Below are 22,629 nucleotides of genomic sequence, written 5' to 3'. Positions count from 1 at the left end.
GCAAAGACGAATATGTTATGAATATTTTTGATGACTTCAAATTATATGATCGGAGCAGCGTATGAAAGTCATGTTGATGAGGTCTTCACACCTGTTGTAGATACAGCAAATTTTAACCATAAATATAATTTCAGAATATGATACCCGATTGTTTAAGGTGTATAGATGCATTTGACATTTCACTGAAAATAGTTTAATTTTACGCCGCCGAAATATTCCAAATGGGTACCGATCACATGATTATGTCAACCTCGTCAGCGAGCCTGACCACTCGATCCCGTTAGTCGCCTTTTACGACAAGCCTGGGTTTCTGAAGGCCTGTTCTAACCCAGACCTTCACGGGCAACTGAAATTCGGCGACAGCATCATCAAAAGTAATTTCAATTTGCCAATCTATTCCAGGTACTGCTATCGGTGTTCTGAGTGTCACAGACTCAACCTCTTCCCACATCACAGTGACACTGTCAACGACAACACTTCAATACGTGTATTTAGATCAGCATACCAGCATCAATGGCTACTATAACGCCAGTATAGTACTGGCAAGAAAGTTGGACTACGAAACGGTAAGGACTACATGTATATCTGTAGTATATTACATTGAATCAGTGTAATTAATTTCCCAATGCGTTCTCATTGTTTTGATGACAAGGTTTCTCTATTGTTTCTGGTGCATATAGATCTAGCAACGATACATAGCGTTCAATAACATGAATATTTCGGTGAATATTCACTCGTGGGCAAATTTTCGTGCGCAGTAAGCGTAACGTGTGTGACAAAGGATTTCCAGCATTGCGGCCTATGTAGGTGCTTAATAGCGTTCATGTTAGTGAACGCTGTGTATCTTAGCTAATTTAGACCAGCATGCCAGCATCAGCGGTTTCTATAACGCCAGTGTATTTCCGAGCAAACTTGCACAATTATTGTGAATAATTAAGATCACAATCCTAGGCTTCGACTACAATCGCCACCCATCATTTAACCTACAATCGAAACTTACAGTTTGTCTGGATCAGTTGTAAGGAGCTAAGATCATTGTAGTCTGTGACAAAATGGCGTTCACGTCAGTGCCTGTCTCATGCAGCTTCACGTTTGGAAATTGCTTTTAAATTACATAAACTTGTATGCTTCGCCTCGACACTTCAACAACGCGGAGAATGCTCCACTGATTTAACGCCAGGAACATTGTTACTTGTGGTAGTGAGAACCACATAACTACCGAGTGGATATTATAATGTACTATTCTCACCCGATTCAGTGTTGGAAGAAGCATGAAACAGCAAGCATACCTTTTGGATAATAAAGGAAAGGATAGTTACTGCGGTTTCTCCAAGCGATTAACAATGGCCGTGACCTGTTCAATAACTCAGGGGGAGCTAATCTTAATTTATGCACAAATGTTTGCCGTTGCCGTACAGTCTGACATGCCAAATGTATTTAATGTTGTGACATCGAAGAGCGCCGCGATATAATTTCTTTTGGTCACATCAGTGTCAGTGATTTTGTCTTCGTTTATTATCAAAACAATCTACAATTACATAACGTGCCAAGTCAGATTTCTTTCTCATCCTAAAATCTGAAAACTGAGTTCTAAGACACGAGGGATTTTAACAGCGTGAGCATGGATCTGCACAATTGGGAACCGATGACGTGTCAACCAAATCAGCGAGCCTGACCACCTGATCCCGCCTTTTTACGACAAGCACGGGGTTACTGACGGCCAAATATTCTAACCCGGGTCTTCATATTTTTTCATGAATATTCTCCAAAGTGCTACTGAGGGAGGTGTGTGTTGCGAGCAGTGACCAGTTCCACGTTTTATTTGAACAGCATGTTATGCATTTGTAGACAACTTTACACAGGTGTCTAGTTTAAGAAATTCGTACGTCCACTGTTGAAGAGTTCTTAGCTAAGATCGCGATCTTAGATCAATGCTGTCGTACAATCGTGCTTAGATCGGTTTTGTGCAAGTGGATTAGGGCAGTTGTATGGTGATTGTAAAGTTGATTGTAGGGGACTAAGACTGACTGTAACTAAGATTGCTGTGTGCAAGTGGGCCCTAGTTGATTGTAGGGGACTAAGACTGACTGTAACTAAGATTGCTGTGTGCAAGTGGGCCCTAGTTGATTGTAGGGGACTAAGACTGACTGTAACTAAGATTGCTGTGTGCAAGTGGGCCCTAGTTGATTGTAGGGGACTAAGACTGACTGTAACTAAGATTGCTCTGTGCAAGTGGGCCCTAAACAGGCACCTGGGCCCACTTGCACAAAGCTATCTTAGCGCTACGACTATCTTAAGCCTATAATGGAGAATGGGAGTTACTATCATTGTAGCGCTAAGAACGCTTTGTGCAAGTGGGTCGTGGACTACGAAACAGCAGGTTTTACCTGCACGTCTTTTACACACTATATAGATAATGTAGCATTAGCAGAGCGATATGTCAGTGCTCCCTGGCCTGGTTTATAGAATCACAGAATTATTACAATCAAGTTCATCCTGACAACCAGTGTTTTAACTAATCCATATAAGAAACACAGCACGGTTTGCTATCACGAACATGGTGCGGTGGAGTAACCTAGTGGTTAAAGCAATGGCTTGTCACGCCGAAGGCGCAAGTTTGATTCCCCATTTTTGTACAATGTGTGAAACCCATTACTGGTGTTCCCTCCCGTGTTATTGCTAGAATATTGCTGAAAGGGACGTAAATCTAAAATCACTCACTCACATGGAGAGAGAAGAACGTATAACATTTTTAACATTCTTAACATAATATATTGGAGTGAGGGTTTTAGAATGTATATGTTATTGTATATGTTGGATTCTTCACATGTGTCGTGGCAGAACATTTTCTTTGCAATGTTAGATAACAAACATTGACTTATCCGTACACATTGTAGAAGTCATAGAGCAATCACATACACGTTTGGCTTTTCGCGAAGACCGTGTGCTATCTCTGTTTTAGATGATCCACTCATTTACTATTTCCACTTTAATTCTTAACGGAATCGGAAGTGACAATTGAATTTCGTTGAAGTACAAGGTGTATTTGAAGTTAGTTAAAAGGGCTAAAATACTTGTACCTGGCGCTAAACTGAGTGAGTTTCATGTACACTTGTACACTTGTACACCTACTGATTTTCTTTTATATGGCAAGGGGTGAGTGAGTGAGTGAGTTTAGTTTTACGTTGCAGTCAGCAATATGGCTGCAGTCTGTAAATAATCGAGTCTGGACCAGACAATTCAGTGATCAACAACATGAGCATCTTTTTGCGCATTGAGAACCGATAACATGTGTCAACCAAATCAGCGAGCCTGACCACCCGATCCCGTTAGACGCCTCTTACGACAAGCACAGTCGCTGTTTATGGCAAGCATGGGTTGCTGAAGGCCTGTTTTACCCCGGAACCTTCACGGGCCTTTGATGGCAATAGAGAACAATCTTTCTTCTGCTGATATATTTTTATTCTTATATTCAGAATGGCAGCTCTCTGAAATTGCTCTTCACAGCCACCAATCCATCAACTCCGGTATGTAGACGCGATAACGCGATATTTGATACCACTTCGGATAATGTAACCAATGAGTAGGTAAAATGCATGACATAAACAAATACACTGATGATTCTTTCCGGTAGGATTCCTTTTAACGATACACCCTTAAAAAGTAGGGAAAGCCGACCTTTCAATTTGGATAGAACCCATAAGCTTTAACGAAGTTCAAACATGGGATGCATGTGCACATAGCAGTAGCTCCGTGCACGTCCGTGGGTGCTATTCTTCTGACGGTTTCATGAAAGTCGATAAGTCACTTTTTTTTACATTAGTCTTACATCACACAGTTAGAAGTGATTGTTTGTAGCTTTTTTTTGTTTGAAAATGAAAATTTCACGTCAAACGCCAATCATCTTTGAGGAGCGTGTCTATACAAACAGCTATTTCATCATTCTCTTCCCACAGAGGTTACTTGTCATATCTTCCTACGAACCTCTGTTCTAATGCCATATTTCGCGGTTCTGATAAAATACCCTAGCGGTGAAAAATGGCATCAGATTTATCTCCTTTTTTTCTGTCCAATCAGAACACGTGTTACATCGGCCTAGATTCAACTTGACAAATGCAAGCAATGAGGAGAAACAAACACGACATGACTGAGTTCTGTCTAGAAGAAACATTTGAGTATCGCACTAGGGAAGAGGTTCTAGTTTTCACGATGCATCCGGAAATTACCGAGAACTTGCGAACGATCACTTTTGAAACAAGTTTGCTGATTGCACTACTAAATCTGGTTACCTCCAATCACGAGTCTTGAACCCTCGCACCATGAGATCAGAGGTTACGTAGGAAGATATGACAAGTAACCACTGTGGGAAGAGAATGCTATTTAATTTGCATACTGGTAATTTCAACTGCCAGATTTTCACTCAGAACTTCCGCCATTTTACTCGAACAAAAAAACATCTAGTGTCTAATTTCGAACAATAAAAGTGGTACAGCAATAACACACATGTAAATAATGATGTTTAGGATGGAGTTCGTCAGAACGTGACAGTCATCATCAGAGATGTCAATGATGTTCACCCACAGTTCCTGGGTCTGCCCTACTCCGTCTCTGTCCCAGAGGTAGTATTATTTGTAATATTTATCTGCATTTACCAGGTAAAAATGATATTACTTGGATTGATCAATAGTCACTATTTTTACAAACGATTCTTCAAAATAATTTGTGCTAGAATGCATACAGTCCACCTGTTCCCACACCTATATGTATTTTTGAGAATTATACACTTAGATACCTTGCTCATTTCAGAATGTAACAACCAACAGTGTCCTCTTTACAGCCTATAGTACTGACCCTGACACAGGGAGAGGAGGTTTGGTTATCTACTCAATGAAGGTACATGATTGTCCAGCTATTAATAATATCAAACAGTATTGTTTCAGAAACGTATTATGACATCATTATGATACATTCAGATGAAACCTTCCTAAGTTCGCGCTGTAGAGTAATGGAATCAGGTCATTGGAATGAATGAATGAATGAATGAATGAATGAATGAATTCAGCATTTCATTTCTCATACACGTGTTCTACTTGCATAACAAAGCTACTTTTTGTCACATGTTCAGACATCATTTCCGGCTTACACAGCTAGGAGGTTTAACGTATCAAGAACTGGGAACGTGACGCTGATTGGAGGCCTAGACTACGAAACTCTCAGTTTCTATAAGGTTACACTTGTTGCCACCGTAAGTATGTGCTAATATCAAACGTTTGGTTTTGCTTGTGTTTTACCCTTCTTTTTACAGGTCTTGAGAGCTACAAACAACCTGTATGATGCACCCACAAGTGTATTCTGAAAGTAGTTTATTACACCGAGACAGAACCGTTTGTTAACCCTCAACGCCAGGAGCGTTTCTGGATTCTGAGAATGGCGCATGGCGAATGATTGGATGTTTGTTATGGTTAACGTCATCATCAACAGCATGAGCATCGATCTACGCAGCTGGGAAACAATGACATGCTTCAACCAAGTTAGTGAGCCTGACCTCGCGTGTGTTGCTGAAGATCAATTCTAACACGTTTGTTCACAGGTCGCTTGACGAAGGATACCAAGGGAATTATCATGGTCTTTGCGAACACTTCTCCCGCATTAGTTATTTGACATCGAACAGCTGGGCGAACAAGAATGCATGACACGTTTTATGGACAACCTGTACAGCGTCTTATCTATTACATCAACACACCCCATCTCCACTCTTGGCTTTGTCATTACTATACATTAAACCGAATACATTCGCTTCGTAATTATTTTGTTATTTTTTGTACATTCTTCCTCCTTGCATTGTGTATACAAATTTTAATCTATCCACATGTGCATTAATTAAGCACCCCCAAAAATAATTGTCGATTGTAACAAAAATGGATCAAAACGGAGAAGTCAACCAGTCACATTTATTTACACATGCAGTTAGCATGAAATTCATGTGCTGACTCCAATGCGTGTTTTTCATGCTGAAGTTCTGTCATGGTACAAGGGACTGTATAAAAGGTGAAATGAAGTATTCACATTGCTTTCTTATCGACGCATCAATAAGTGAATAGTGCTGAAATTGAACTTTTTGGGACATGCCGAGGCGTAGGCTTTCTGAAAATACCAGATGGCAGATTATTGGTATGCATGAAGCTGGTTTGTCCTATCGCAGCATTGGGTCCAGATTGAATATCAATATTAGTCGCCTTGTAAGGATACATGCGGCCACAGGTTACGTCAAGGATCGTCTACGATCAGGAAGACCTAGAAAGACCACTCCCCATGATGACCGTGCCCTAGTTCGCCTAGTGAGACGCAGGTTGATGACCAATGCCAAAGATCTCAAAGAACAATGGAGAGTTGGTGTTCGTCTCTCATCATTCGAAGGAGGCTCAGGTCCCTGCACGTCGTCCAGTCAGACGTCCCTTACTCACTGATCAAAGCTCAACGTTTGGCGTGGTGTAATCAACGGCAAAACCACAATCTGAGAACATGACGCAGGATCCATTTGGTCCGTTGAAAGCCGTATTTCTTCTTCGTGTTACTGAGCTTGGAGAAGGAGTAATGAAACTTATCAACAGCGGATAATCCATGCTATGTAATAGTGCGGGGGTGAATCTCCTATGACTGCAAGCTGAATCTTATTCCCATTCAAGGGACACTCAATGGTCAGAGATACCAACAGGAAGTACTGGAAGCTGCTGTTGTCCCGCATTTTGATAACCACCTCCTCGCCAGTCGGCCAGTATTTATGGACGATAATGCTAGGCCTCATCGTTCCAGAGCTGTTATCACATACTTGCAGAACAACGCAGTTGACAGACTACCTTGGCCTGCGAGAAGCCCTGATCTCGACCCAATTGATCAGTTCAGTTAACGAATTCATAACCGTGTGTTTGGTTTCCATATCATAAATGACGAGTGTGTTGTGTTAAACACAATCGTATAGCACTAAAATGGGTGGTGCTTAATTAATATTCATGCGTACATATACATTCACCCTTTGTTTTGACTTGCTTCTTCATCTGATGAAGTAGCAAGAATTAACTCTGACAGGTCATGTGAACATACAAAAGAAGTACCTGTTGTTATCGATAAAACGCGTCATGTATGATGTCCAAAACACTGCAGATGTTCAGTCATAAATATCAGTTAGTTCTAATAAAAACAGAATGCCTTTTCCCCCAACATGTTTCATTATTTACTCGCCAGAGAGACTGAAGTAATAAACATATATTGTTGCGTTATAACAGGGACAACGTTCTGGAGTTTTTAATGGTCTCACATTGGTTTAAAAGTATCATGAAGTAATGTTCTTTTAAAATTCGTTTACTTTTTCCGAATTTTCAAGCGCGATACGTGATATCAAATTTCATGCAAAAAGCATTGCTACATGTTTATTTAGTATTTTATACCTTTTCAAAAAAAAATGATTTTATGTAATGTTATCTTGTGCAGTTACATTTTTCCGTTAGAAAATGTTTGTGTGCGTGCGCGTGCGCGCGCCCACGTACGTTATAACCATAATACACTTACGGTACCTTACCCACTCCTCCCGTGCCAGGACGGGGGTGGCCTGACCAGCGAGGCCGATCTACGTGTGACAGTAACAGATGTCCAGGATAGACCACCATACTTTACTGGAGGACCTTACTTACCTCATATCTGGGAGGACCATGTTATGGTGAGCCTGTTTGTATTGTACGTCAGTAATTCCTAAACAGCTTGTCATAACCAGACGAGAACACCATTGTCAAATATCAGAGAACGGTATTAGGGGTGCGATGGGTAACCTGGATGCCCGGAACGGCTGGATATTGAGTTAGACCCGGGTGTCCATCTCAATACCCCGACCCGTTATGATCATGTGACTTATAGATTAAACAATGTAATATGTTATTCTTTTATAATTACAAGGTTACATTTTCTCTGAATATTTATACTTTACGTACAGTCAGCTGTTACAAATATGATGTCAGGAATTAACGTATCGGGTATCTGTGTAGGGTAGGATAATAGGGGCGGAGTACTCGGGTAGAAAATATTGACCCGTCCCATTCGTGACCAAGTCGTGTTATTCCTGGACAAGCCGAATCTTCTTGTAGGTTACGGAAACGGGCGAGTGGTGACGAATGGGACCCGTCCCAGCCCTAAACGGTATAAGAAATAACGTTATCAATGAATACTGTTTTCAGAACAGCGCAGTCATGACCATCTCGGCTCTTGACGGGGACAGAGGCAATCCCAACAACATCAACTACAGGATCACAGCTGGTACTTATGTTTCATACTTCGCAGTAGATGAGGTAAAGGCACTTGTTAATAAAGGTATCCTCGTGCAGTGTAGATGTAGTGATGTTCCCTATATATTGTAGGGACATGTCCTGGTTATTTCAACATCAATCAAACAAGTGGAACCATTGACCTGGTCAAGGATGCGGACAGAGACAGCGGGACAGCCGTCCAGAACAACGGGATATGTGTTATCAATGTCCAGGTGATAACCTAAGTCATAAATAATTATATCGTATTTGGTAATTATAATGCCTGCATGGAACAGATGCTTCGGTCTGATCTTTAGCGGCCAACAGGAAAAGACGTGATATTTGCATTGAGGTTGCCTTCCTTTGAGTCCACGTCACTATGGCAAAAAGAAGCCCATATACTTGGGCTTGGTATATGTATATTTTACTACTCTATTGCGTTGTCTCACACAGCCTCGGGGATGGTAAGTAGCATTTACACCGGGAAACTGGTTTCGAGTCTCTGTTTCGGTATATTCGGGGACATGTTTTATGTCTTCACCTGTACCGACTTAATGAGACAACGTGGAAAAAACATGTATCTCTGTGTTCAAGGCTGTGGAGATTACGTCCTCGGGTACATTCGGTGCTACTGCCAACGACACGGTGACCGTGACCATCCAGGACAGGAACGACAACTCTCCTACGTTCAACAGAACTTACTATGAGGCTACCATCCAGGAAAACATGCCGGCAGGGATACCCATCACCTTCACGACACAACCTGTACACGTGGAGGATTTGGACCAGGTTTGGAGACATTATGAGTCACAATGCCTATATGTGTTCTACGTATAGTGAACTGGACTGGACATGAAACATCCTCAATAGCTCGTTCGATCGTCCACATCAGTGTCAGTGTTTCATTATGTGAAGTCGTAAGCTACAAATGTCTTGACAAACTTTCAGAACGAAGTAGTATGAAACCCTGTAATGATCACAGAGCAGAAAATCTGTGGGTGATGGTGGACGGTGGTATGTTGTGATCACAGAGTCTGAGGTGCCGAGATAGAGCCCGCCTGTGACCGTGTGTAAAACAACGGCGTTAAACAATACTCAAAGAAACATGAAATGCCATAACTGACACAAACTGGACGTTTTCTTTTTCTTAATTATATATAAACAATGGTTGCATTAATGAATCAAGAACATTGGAGTTAACAGGTTCCAGTTGCAGAGAATTCACACCAGTAGACCGTAAATGTATGATCGCTGCTGGATCTTAATATTGTCAAGCATATTTCTTTTCGTTAAGGGAGACAACGCCAAGCTATCGCTGACACTGGATTCATATTCATCGATGTACTTTGAGATTGTCCCGCCCACTGTCCAGGGGTCAGCAAATCTGCTGATCAGAGTGAAGGATAACGCCGCCTTGGATTATGAGCAGAGACAGAATATTACACTGGCGGTAAATCACATCAGCTAGTCATATAAACCTTAGGTGTCTTTATAGTATGACCAGAAATTATTGAGAATTTAAAGATTGTAACTTTTGCACTAAGAGCATAACTCCAGATTCAAAGACAGGTGAACAGTTGGTATTTCGTTAAGTCACCATGGGCAGCAATGCACAGGCTTCAATGCGGATGGGCATACTACTCATCAAAGAAGATTGAAAATCCTGGTCCATGCGGTCCCAATATCGGACCACTTATTCTTTCATTTCAGCAATATTTGTCAGATGTTTCTTGTTGACACTTTCCGTCATAAGTCCCCAAACATTTTCTTTTGAATTTAGGTCAGGGCTATAGCTTGGTCAATTTAAAAAAGTCATATTTTGGGTCCGAGACCAGGCCTGTGAACAAGTTTTTGGGTCGCTATCCTGCTGGAAAAATAAAAATAGAACACCTGAGCAGATAGACGTAAATGTCCCTCGAGAATATGTGTACCGTTCATTGTTCATATTCCGTTCTAATACACAAGGGGGCATTGTCCCTAACACCGATATGCCACCTCAAATGTTAAATTGTGGACTCTACTTTGGGCGCTGATACAAAGGTTTTTCGATTTGTTTAGTCCAGAATTTCAGTATATTAGGAAACAGCCACACAGAACTTTCATTTGAGAAAATCACATTGTCCAAGTTAAAATTTCTATGCTGTAAGCACCAATTCAACTTTTTCTCCTCTTGTACAGGTTTCATGATCGGTGATTGGAATCCCTCGACTTTTCTGCCTTACACAGCTCAGTTCTACTTGTCTCGTGACAGAGGCAGAGATCCTCTATCAATCATATCCGGCCTTAAGTTTGATTGTTTTATAGAAACAAGAATACCAAGCCACCTCCTGGCACGTATAGTCAATTTTCTGGGTCTGCCTGTGCCTCCCTGGTGCTCAGTGTCATATCCATTTGCAATATTTTGTCAAAACACGATAAACAGTGGACAAAGGGATGCCTGTTCTACTTGAAATCACTTTAGCTGATCTGATGTCCTTGTTATAATGCTCTAAAATAAACTTCTCTAAATCATCCATACTGAGGATCACTGGAAAGGTCATCTGCTAGCAAGTAAACAAAGGGGGATAACTCATCACAAACTAATGCAAACGGATTAACGGAGTTGTCTCTCATGAATGAAATCATTCACTTGATAGCTGGTCAAGGCTGTTGATACTAGAAATCCAATTAAACATATTCCTAAAATTCTCAGTTATTCCTGGCCACACTACATTAGTATTCAAATCTTGTGAAGGAACAATAAATTAGCTCTCACGCTCAGCATTGGGATGGTGATGAAACATTGAAACAGTTAAGGGCGGAGAACCATGTAAGACAATGCATTATCTACCGCTTCATGATAGATAGGCCTCGGATTATTGTACTTTATACAGAGATAACGTATTGATGTTTCTAACGGGTTTTAATTATTATTCATTATTAAACATTATGATGAGTGTTGACTGGCGCTTCGTTCTTTCCTAGACAATATAATAGACTTGATATTTAGAAGTATCGCTTAGAGATGTACGTTGCTTCCTTGACATGATAGTGGAGTGGGTGAAAATCTGTTTATTGCTGTGTTGCATTCGTCCAGGATATTATGAAGCTCCAATACAATATTATGATTCTAAAATAGCGTTATTCTTTGAGCACTTCATCTTTACCTTGTAATTATCCAGATTTGGGCCAAAGAAACCTCCACACCAGAGAGATACAGTGCCACAACCACCATTCTACTGGATATAACAAATCAGAATGACAACAGTCCCAAGTTTAACATGTCGGAATACAGCGCTTCTGTCCGGGAGGATAGCAGCGTTGCCACACCTATCATCACCATCAAGGTACTTGTAACAACGTAACATTTAACTTCACACACACTGCCTACAGCATCTGTCCAGGAGGGTAGCATCGTCTCAACATCTGTCATCACCGTCAAGTATTTATAACAACGTAACATTTAACTTCACACACACTGTCTACAGCATCTGTCCGGGAGGATAGCAGCGTCCACACCTGTCATCACCGTCAAGGTATTTGTAACCATGTTACATGTAACTTCAGACACACTGCCTGCAGCATCGACTCCACATCTGTCATCACCGTCAAAGTATTTGTAACAATGAAACATGTTGGTGACGTAAAGTCAGAATTTTCGTCTGGCAGGACGTATAGCACATACTGCAAGCACGTTCTTCCAAATTTGTGTTTTTCGGGTCCGTCGAAGTCTAAACAATGACTTTGGTGATCATTCTCGCTTTAGACCCATACTTTCTAAAGGGCTCGTTTGATGCCGCTTTTTTCCACGGACTTCTTAAGTGCACGAAAGACACGTGCAAATTCGAAAACTACCGCCAGGAACCTGTCAGGTTGTGGATTCTGGGTTATGTTCTGTAACGCGAAACGCTGAAGAATATAAATACTGTGATAAATATCTGAGTTGCTTCTTTAAAAGTTACTCTTTGCAGGCTATAGACAACGATCTGCCAAACTTCGGAACTGTAACTTATGCACTACGGGATGCCAGCGGAATGTAAGTATACATGTAATTGTGTGTTTGAACACAGAGTGTTGAACACATACCTTCATTGTTACTCCCCAAAATGTTGTGTCTCCTAATCTCTTGCTCGTCTTGATATTTGTGTCTCCTGATCTCTTGTGTCTTCAGCACACTGACGAACATATGTATTGTTGTCACTGTCAGTATTAATTCAGTCCACGCACATGTGTGAAGGAACGTTCAGGTGTGTACACTGTTATACAATGGAAGGGTTTACACAAGAATTCGGACGGGGAATTTTTCGCTGTTCCTCCTTCGAATTCTTCGAAGATCAGGCACGTGCCCTGCAGTGTCAGTTGCTGTAGCAAATCGGTCACTTGAGTAAAACATCCGGTTGAATTGGTCCTGAGCAGGAGTGGCCACTCTTAGCGATCTACTTCCTTGACGATTTTGCGTGGGTACTGCTGTGGTGGACGTTGAAGTGTCTTGCAACGGCAGACTGGGATTGTGATGTGTGGAATGTTTAAACGTCGAATGGTGATATTTCGATCATTGGCATTCAACCTTGCCATTTATTTTACTTCGTTTACGTCGGAAATTGAGTAATGAAATACGACACATTTCACCTGTATTACGTGGAAAAAAATCTACGTGCACTAGTCAAATATCGTTTTCATTTTCTATGACAAACGCTTAGAAACACATTTAGAGATGCGTTTGCGCGCAGTGCACAAACAACCACGACATGCATGATCAAGGGGATTCATACATATGACGAATGACGGCTGCTGTCAAAATATATCGAAATGAAATGCCGAAAACGCCCATACATTTCTTTTTCTTATTTGGAGTACACATAAGCATCATAGTATTCTACAAATACCATCTGAACATGTTCGTTTCTGTGACATCTCTGTTCCAGGTTCTCCATAAATTCCTCTGGCGTGGTGACTTTGGCCCCTTATCATGTGGTCAGTTGTTGGCGATTTAGCTCTTTTTTATTTCATGTTGTCCTTGTATTTGAAATCCTATTGTAGATATATCTACTATTTTCTTGATACTGTGATATACTGGTTCGTTTTACTGTTCTCCGTTGACAGGTTGTTAAATTTTGTGCATTTCTTATGAATTTATAACTATTTAAGTCACGAAATGACTGGAATACTGCCACTGCGAATTTAACTCACTCCCTCACTCTTATCAGCTGGACAGAGAGAGAAGGTCTGTGTACTACATATCCGTGGAGGCAACAGACTCCGGGGGGTTGAAGGACACCGCTCAGCTCACTATCAATATCACGGACGTCAACGACAATGCACCGGTATTTCAAAGAGATTACGACGGGTATTTGAAAGCAAATGAAACCTCCTTTAGCAGGCCCATCACTGTGTCGGTGAGTTTAACAAATGCGAGGCTCACGTTAGCTGTTCGTTCAAAAAGTTTGAAACAAACACTATTTTGTTTTCACATGTACTTGTTGATACATCTTCCAGTAACCGACTGTAGTAACGTTAACCTGTGTGAACAAAACAACCTTAGCGCTAAGACTACCTTAAGCCTATGTAACCGTATGGGAGGTACGGTCACCTTAATGTTAAAATCGCTCTGAACAACGGCACCCAAGACACCTTTTTAGTTCCTGCCAACATACGTCTGTACTAAACGTGAATACTTGGATGCAAAAGGAACATTTTTCTCAATAGAAATTTCACGCTGATTACGTTTTTATACCTTAACCATGATGACATTACCTGCGTGATGACATTATCACATTAGTTTCTTCACGAAACTGGTATAGCAGTACTCTGTAAGGTACTAAGCCTATTTCTGTCCGGCGATAACAAAAAAATTTAAACTTATTCAAAAAGATATATCTGCAAAGAAATACCATCTATATGATATAACAAATTTGAAAAAAAATGTTTTTCATTCAAAATGTTTTTCTCAAAGTTAACGTTTAAAAACCATGTCCATTTTCAATTACAATGTAAACAGACTAACACCAATGCTAGTAGTATACACATATTAACCTTATCCACTTCAGGCCAGACGCTGATATAGGTGTCAATGCCCTGGTGAGGTACAACATCAGCCGGACATACCCCATGGGCCTCGACTACCACTTCGCCGTGGATGGTGTGACCGGTGTCTTCTCTGTGGTGTCTCCTTTCATGAACAGCGACACTAGCCAGGTTGCTGTATTGGTTCGAGCCACGGACGCTGGTACACCTCCACTCTACTCAGACGTTAACGTTACAATTAGTCTCCTGGTGGGTATCATGTGTCATATCTGGATATATATCATATGTCATATCCTTATTTATTACCTATGAGGGCGAAGATATCGGGTTATCACACGATGCCCTAGGACACAATTGTGCTTTTGTCACGGTGACGTGACGTCATGTACAATGCCACGTTTCCATTGTGACCTTACGTTGTGCATATGACAACGACGGGTAGCCAGCCTATATTTGAAAGTAGATTTCGGTTGATTTGACGGTTTATCTAATAAACGGAACATGATATTCGTGCTCATGTCATACCATGTAAACGACACTCGTGCCTGATTATCGATATATTCCTCACTCTAGCACGGGAAATGCCAACCGTTAGGCACTCGTGCCGTGAACATAGTATTACATGGGCACCCATATAATATCCTGTATATCATATTTCATATCTGCATGAAAATATGGGAGTTATATCGGCGTCAATTAATGTTGATATGATGGTAATGAATGCTTTGAGAGTCTGATGGACGGTAATCGCCCTTGAAACAAATACTAGCAGCTGTGTGATGCAAGATGATTTTCAAAATTAATGGTCCACGGTGATTCATCGACCTTCTTGAAAACCGTTAGAATGAAGAATAACACTCCATGCACGTGTATTAGGCTACAGCGTTGATATATTGACGAGTTCATAAAATCTCTGTCTTTGAAAGTTTTTTAAGCTTATACTTTGTATATACATTGAATGTTCAGGTTCCCCTACATGATTTCAAGAATGTGTATAGATTATTTATATGCCATTTTTCCAGAAATATGTACGTAAAAGAAGTAGATGTCAAACCAATTACAATCAAGAAAAGTGCATGAATCATCTATCGTATTTTAAACTTACCTGGGTATACAAATTAATTCATACTGATACAGATTACTGGTGATGGCGATACACAACAGACTGACTGTACATAATTCAAAGCCATTTACAAAGGCAATGGGATGTAAAATAGCAGTGGCGAATGTGATGAAGTTTACCACTGAAAATTAATACTGAATTTACAACACCTTGTAAATGATGAAGCCACGGGGGAACAAATGGTGAGGAGAAATTAAGGGAAATTGTGACAATTTATTCTCTTCCTTTGGAAATGTCTCATCTGTATGGTAATACATAACTTTTTCTCATGTGAATTGTCATTGGCGAGTGGTATCCTCTCAGAATGGAATATGACTTACTTTTTCTGTAATGGTATAGGTGACAATAATATGCTCAAGGCAACAATAGCGGTATGCGTACTGACCAATAACGGTCTTTCCAGACTACTGGTCTTGAGATGAGATGAGATGAGATGAGATGAGACGTAGATGCGCGTGTCTAAATGCCGTCAAGGAACTCCATGTTGTATTAGTTCATAGGTTCTAGAAACTTCTATATTACTTTTGACTCCCAATCTAAATATAGTAAAAACAAGCGAATGATCACACCTGGATTGTAACGAAAGGTGTATACTGAACAGTAAAAGAAACGCAAGTTTCGGAAAAAAGAAATCACATAAATGTAAGCCTTCTGGTTCAAGTCTACTATTAAAAATCCTGACAAGAAAAATAAAAAACAAACAAGCAAAAAAACAAAACAATGAAAAATATAACAAAAAACAAACAAAAACCAAAAAACAAAAAAAAACAAACAAAACAACAAAACAAAACATATAAACACCCCCAAAAAACAAAACAAACAGATAAAAACCGACGAAACAACACTGCCACATTATAATATGCAGTCTTTTTCTTACAGACAGCTGGGCGAACGTGTAGAGAAACAGGTAAATTATTCTGGAAATGCAAATTGTCATGGATTGGGTAAAGAGACAGAATTTCAACTGGTAGATAGATAGAACTGAATGTGATATTGCTAAAAACTAATTCCGATTGAGTTCGAACTAGGTTCTTTGGTGTAACGAGCGACAGCTTAAACACGACGCTGCACCACTTTCTCCTTTCAAGAAGGAATATGTCTGTTGATTTCATGTTGTTTTATATATAGCTCTATATGGCTCTGTCACGTCAAGTGGAATCTGCTCGGTGTGCATGTGTAACCGAGACTGGTTATTCTCAGACATTGACGTTATTTTCACATAGCACAAAGTCATTAAACTATGATGAACGTATGTGGGTTGATAGAATATGTCCGTTTCTTGATATCATTCTTTTTGTTTCTTTCTATTTCCAGATTGCCGTCACAACATCACAGACTGCGAGTTGGCCAGATGTGACAATCCTGCTCACCCTACCTGCGTGCTGTGTCGGGGAGGCCATACTCTCGACCATGGACAGTGCAGGGGTCAGTTTAAACAGATTGTAGCTTCGATAAAAGTCATTGTAGACGAAAATAGATGAGTCAGCGACTTTAGTTTTATCCTGCTTTGACCAATGCTCCAGCAATATGATGGCGGGGGACATCAGAAATAGCCTGAAGTATTGTAACCATGTAGAGAATCGAACTGGAGCACTAGGTTATCCCGTCGCTCGATTTGTGTCTGAAAGAGATTTTTGATTCAGCATGTCCACCACACACTCCTATTCTACACTGTGAAGAGGAGGATACCTCAGCCAGCTGCCTCTTCAGGAGATGCGTCAGGTGCGAGCAGGGATTTTTCCAAGAAGATGCTGCTTGTGAGGGTAGGTTAAGAATACACCGATGTGTTATTATTAGATCCAGGATACCGTAACATCAATAAATCAGTCGTAGTGGTTGATGGAATTCAAACGAATGAGGCGTCTATATATTTTTGTTTGCGTAAGTAAAATCAGATAACACCACAGTAGACTGGTTGAAACAGTGTACTTAACATCAGATAACACCACAGTGGACTGGATATAACAGCGCAGGTAACATCAGATAACACCACAGTAGACTTGTTGCAATTGTGTAGGTAACATCAGGTAACACCACACTAAAGTGGGTGAAACAGTGTAGGTAGCATGAGAAAATACTACAACATCTAAATAAATACACAGTGGCCTGGTTGCAAAAGTGTAGATAACATCAGATACCTCCACAGCAGAATGGCGGAACAGTGTACATAAGATCCACATAACATCACAGCAGAATGTTTGAAACAGTGCATTTACAAACTGGACGGAAGCATTGCTGGATTCACCGAACACTTCCGGGCAGTAGGTAAACACATCGAATGTGGTAGACGTTCGGTGTGCAAGATACGAATCAAGGTCTCGATCCACAAAGTGTTCGGTGGTTCGGGTCCCTGATTCGTGGTTCCCAGGTGGTTTCTGTTTGATGTGTTGGCTAATGTTGACAGGACGCATGTATCTGTTTCACATTTTATGAGTGTAAAGGGCAAATCTTCCCATCTTGTTTGAATGGTCAAAACAGAATTTACATATCATTATATTATTGGACATGTAATCAAACATCTGAGATACATTTCCGTCCGTTCTTGAGGACTTTCATATTATGAAACAGTATGCCCGCGCCCCCATGCTGGATGCCGTGATCTGATCTGCTCTTCCTTCAACGACGTGCGCTGCACCAGCTGTTATCCGGGCTTCTACCTCACAGGGAACACCTGCACAGGTGAGGGCATCGTCATATGAAGTGATAGTTTTGTTCAATGAAACGCCAGGGGTTTGCACATCAGAATGTTAATGAACCATGAACAGAAGGTATTTATGTGTGACAAGTTTCCACCTCTTTCTCTCAATATATCAAAACTCTCGTTCTCTCCCTCTCTCTCTCTCTCTCACACACACACACACACACACTCTCTCTCTCTCTCTCTCTCTCACACACACACATACAACCCATACAACGTCCCTCAACTTGTAAATGCGTATAGTCATACACCCATTGCGTCTTTCATGAGCCCAACATTCTGTTGAATCGACGGAATTGTTTGTTACCTGAGTAAATATTTTCCTTATTCCTCGTTCTTTTCTGTTGTGTCGAAAAAGAGATTACACGAATACTTTACTTAGATCACTTCGACACAAGGGTGTTTGGTTGTAACGTCAGTGCAAAGGATAACCCAGTAGTTACTTATTCCATCTGGCATAAAAGGGTGAAATAGCTGTGGAAGAAATGTGAACGGGCTGCTGAAATGCAGTGATGACACAGTGTGTTCACGGTAAATGTAGGCATGTCTTGCTTTATTGTTACCACCTGAATCAATTTGAAGTGAAGATCCGTGAAGACGAAATTGGTCTTAAGCAAACTGAACTTGTCATGGTATCCCAGTTCCGCAGGTCGATAATGATGTTGTTGACTACTGGTTTGTCTGGTCCAAACTTGGTTATTTACAGACCGCCGCGCTTATAATGGAGTTGCTGCTTGTGGCATTAAACAAGCACCATGTTTGCAGTAGGTGGCAGCAAGGATAGAAGATTCGCTCCATCACATAGTTAAAGTGAAATGAATACTTCCGGTTGTATTCAAACCAGAGAATCAAGACATCAACGGACCGAAACATCCAGTCTGATGGTTTTGCTGATGCTACATGTATTTGGAACTACAGATACATGTATTTGGAACTACAGAAATTACGATGGTCAAAACTAAATCTGTTTGCGAAATAGCTAGGTTTGATTTGCAGCATAACAGGGTTCAGTAATAAGAATTCCGTCGGAGCTATCTAACCAAACCAGAGCATTTCAGAGCATTACCTTTTTGTACAATTGATAATGCTATAAAGGTTTGCTATATATGTGTTTCTTCCTGTTTCCACCAGTGCCATGCCATACTAACAACACAAGTACATTGCATAATTCCTTTGACATATTTTACGTCCATCTTCCAGAATGCCCTCAAACAGGACCTGACTGCCAACAATTCGAGTGTACAGATCCTCAGCAAGTGACCTGCACGAAATGTAAAAACGGGTTCTTCTTCTTTAACAACGAATGTACAGGTCAGACACGTTTTTCTTGCGTTCATATTATTATTAATGAGTGAAAAATTATGCCATAGTATACTGGGATATATATATATATATATATATATATATATATATATATATATATATATATATATATATATATATATATATATATATATATATATATTACAGTAGACAGGGACTGTGGGAATCTCGTTAATCCATTCATGCGGTACACTAATTAGATGACGATACATTTGACTACCTTATGAGTGTCAAAGTATACTCCCGCAGTTTGACCGTGCTTCAATACAATTATTTCAATTATTGCAATTAATGCTAATGCTAATGCTAAACAGTCTTCTCTCACCACCTCGTAGTTTGAGTCTTTAAAGGGGACAATAAAACAGGTGATTTCGGATCCAGTCAATTTGAAATTGAATTGGTTTATGGGCTGGGTTATTGGTTTTGGTAAAGGGTGGTAATGGAATATATAGATACAGACCGACAGTGCAAAAGAATAAATAGTCTTGACCCTCCTGAGAAACATTTTCCGTTTAAGGCAAATGGGAAAATAGCCGTGAAGGGAATTGAATGTATTGAGAAAATCAAATTCTTTTGCAATATCTCCTTGGAGAAATTCGCCCACACCGTTTTTTAATATAACAAACATTTTCGGAAATAGGTATCAGATAAGATTGGTGAATATGATCCTGCAACGTTTACTAGCGTTTCCGCCGTCCCCGATCAGCATGATAAAACCAGTTCAGTTCTGAAATATTTGGATGTTCATCATGACAGTACTTCTTATCTGTCAGCCTGTCCGTCCACGATCCTGATCCCTGACTGTGTAGACGTTGCCAGAGACGGCTGCTTCAAACATTGGTGCCGGAAGTGTGCCCCTGGCTTCTTCATCAGCGGAACAGCTTGTGATGGTAAACTGTTTCTCAATCTCTAGGGTTGATGCTCATAAGTGTGTCAAATGAAGGAAAACATTAAGCTTTACATTGCGTTCATGTGTGTTGCTAAGGGACAAATGACACGGAATTCAAAGTGACGTCCTTATTGAAGTCCAGTAAAGAGCAAGACCCGACAGGGTATTCAGTTCTTGACTCTCGTTAGTCTTTCAAAAAGATAAGAATTTAGAAACGAATCAAACCGGGGTTCATCAGAAATGTATTCTTCTCTGTCAGTCTGTCCTCTTCCCGATGCGGGATGTCAGGTAGCAGAGTGTAACGCCTCCTCCTCATCTTCACATTGTGTACGCTGTTTCCAAGGTTACCATCTACAAGGAGGATTGTGTCGTATGTATAGCTTTTGCCATTGTTCCTTTATTCACTCTGTGGTCAGGCTGAAGATCTGGGTTTGATTCTTCACATAGCTACATATTGTTTGAATGTTGCTAAAGGTAGCGTAACATATTACCTACTGATATTACGAAAACTTTTATTTTCAAAGACAAACACTATTTGAACTAGCCTTGATTTTGCTGATATCATAATATAAACGCCTTTCGACAGATCATGTGCCCGGAGTAGTATCAACCCCAAGTCAGTGTGCGGATCATCCCAAAGCCGACTGTGCCTCTCTACAGGCATCGCTCAATGTCTGCTCAGAACCGACTACGGCCTGTCACTACTGCCCTCGGTACTGTAAAATGTGTGACACGTGCACCCAAGGCATGCCCATCATTGGCTGACGTTATCTGAAGCAGGATATAACGTTTTACTTACTACTACAAATTGAGTGAACACTTGTGACAGAAACTAATAAAGCCAAAGTAAATACCCAATGGCATGTACTCTTCACTTTTTTATCGTTTCATCTTAGATATCCGGTATGGGATGCGTATGTGCGTGTGTATGCGTCAGTAAAATAGCCCTTCCCACACAGACGATCATTATCTGACCACATGCAGAGTGCATATGCAATTCTGTCCATACAAACCAAAACTAGATGCTGGCGAGAACACGTGTTCGCGAAATGGTGAGCGTACATTATAACATGGAGGGAACACATGTGTACTGTATCTCAAAACATGGAATAGTATATCCAATAGTAAATATCTTTTCATATAAAGGGTAAATGCTACAAACATGGACAACAGTTTCCATCGTCACATACATGACTTACACATGAGCGTAAGAACGTCACTGGAGGCCCTTGTTATACTGTGCCATGAAGCATGATCATTTGCACTGGTCAGCATATCTTGAACCTACTGGTTTCCCAGTACGTAAATAAGAAAACAAGTTCTTTGAAAACCAGAAACAACAGCAAATGAACCTGGCAACATTTGGACTGTATACTAGTTCCATATTGACTGCTCATGTGATTGTGCAAGAGTTTACCTGGGATCAGATTGGGAGTGGAAGCTTAATACAATGGATGACACCACGATCTCAGCACTGAGAAAGGTATCTCTTTGTACAAAGGCGGCTGTGTGTGAAATATGCATGATGTCGGAAAGCGAACGTAAAATCCCCAAATGCTGTACGTAATCGTCATTTGAAACTCGGGGACGTGTCTTCACGCTGCAGCAGTATGACGCCGCCAACATTTTGTTGAGTTGTAAAGTAAAAGACTTTGGAGCAAAGTACATATGATGAATTGATATGGTCGGCTGTTTCATCATATGTCTACCAATCGAATCTGTCTGGGAATAGACGGAACGATGCCAACGCCAGAACCAGAATTAAGCGGTAACATTGTCAGTTTGGTCTGTGATTGATATTTGCAATAATACATCCCACCCCGCGACGTTTCAATTAACTGTAATCCCTGAGCCACCTGCAAGAAACATGGTGGACACAGCCGATACTGAAATATATTTATTGAGCTGCTACGTTTCCCTCCTGCAGGGAATATTCTTCTGTTTCATATTTTCAAAACATTAAAGGTTTCCATTTTGCTTCTCTTTTTTTCACGGGTATATGTCAATATTTTGATGGAATCATAACGTCCTTGAAGTAACTGATGACTGTTGATCTTCACTGGACTTGGAAAGTGATGTCATGGTTTGACTTTGAAGCTTTGCCAAACATTGACGTTCCAATATGTACACGTTATTCCTATACTATTCCCCTGTAGTGGCTGCCATATAGCTGGAATATTGCTGAGTGCGGTGTAAAACTAACCTCAACCCCTCCACAGTAGTGACCTCTTTTGGAGTTATCGGTTCATATGACCGCAGTGTTTTTTGTTGTTTTTTTGTTTTGTTTTCTGAAGAACCA

General features: G+C 40.6%; 1 protein-coding gene across 1 annotated transcript in view; it reads left to right on the top strand.

Moving 5' to 3' along the window:
• Positions 1–21,095, top strand: part of LOC137284405 (cadherin-related family member 1-like) — a 30,544-nt gene extending 9,449 nt beyond the window's left edge. The window contains exons 4-25 of the mRNA XM_067816198.1: positions 403–566; positions 3,477–3,527; positions 4,524–4,619; positions 4,807–4,893; positions 5,126–5,245; positions 7,595–7,714; positions 8,226–8,304; positions 8,406–8,527; positions 8,889–9,083; positions 9,589–9,744; positions 11,456–11,620; positions 12,245–12,309; positions 13,199–13,244; positions 13,481–13,673; positions 14,323–14,546; positions 16,300–16,327; positions 17,064–17,183; positions 17,989–18,099; positions 19,319–19,429; positions 20,215–20,331; positions 20,590–20,700; positions 20,917–21,095. Of these exons, the coding sequence (XP_067672299.1) occupies positions 403–566; positions 3,477–3,527; positions 4,524–4,619; positions 4,807–4,893; positions 5,126–5,245; positions 7,595–7,714; positions 8,226–8,304; positions 8,406–8,527; positions 8,889–9,083; positions 9,589–9,744; positions 11,456–11,620; positions 12,245–12,309; positions 13,199–13,244; positions 13,481–13,673; positions 14,323–14,546; positions 16,300–16,327; positions 17,064–17,183; positions 17,989–18,099; positions 19,319–19,429; positions 20,215–20,331; positions 20,590–20,700; positions 20,917–21,095 (2,660 nt within the window). The remainder of the gene's footprint in view (positions 1–402; positions 567–3,476; positions 3,528–4,523; positions 4,620–4,806; positions 4,894–5,125; positions 5,246–7,594; positions 7,715–8,225; positions 8,305–8,405; positions 8,528–8,888; positions 9,084–9,588; positions 9,745–11,455; positions 11,621–12,244; positions 12,310–13,198; positions 13,245–13,480; positions 13,674–14,322; positions 14,547–16,299; positions 16,328–17,063; positions 17,184–17,988; positions 18,100–19,318; positions 19,430–20,214; positions 20,332–20,589; positions 20,701–20,916) is intronic.
• Positions 21,096–22,629: the final 1,534 nt, after the last annotated feature.

Source organism: Haliotis asinina, chromosome 5, assembly GCF_037392515.1.
Source record: "Haliotis asinina isolate JCU_RB_2024 chromosome 5, JCU_Hal_asi_v2, whole genome shotgun sequence".
NCBI lineage: Eukaryota > Metazoa > Mollusca > Gastropoda > Lepetellida > Haliotidae > Haliotis > Haliotis asinina.
This window is presented reverse-complemented; position numbering and strand designations above follow the sequence as displayed.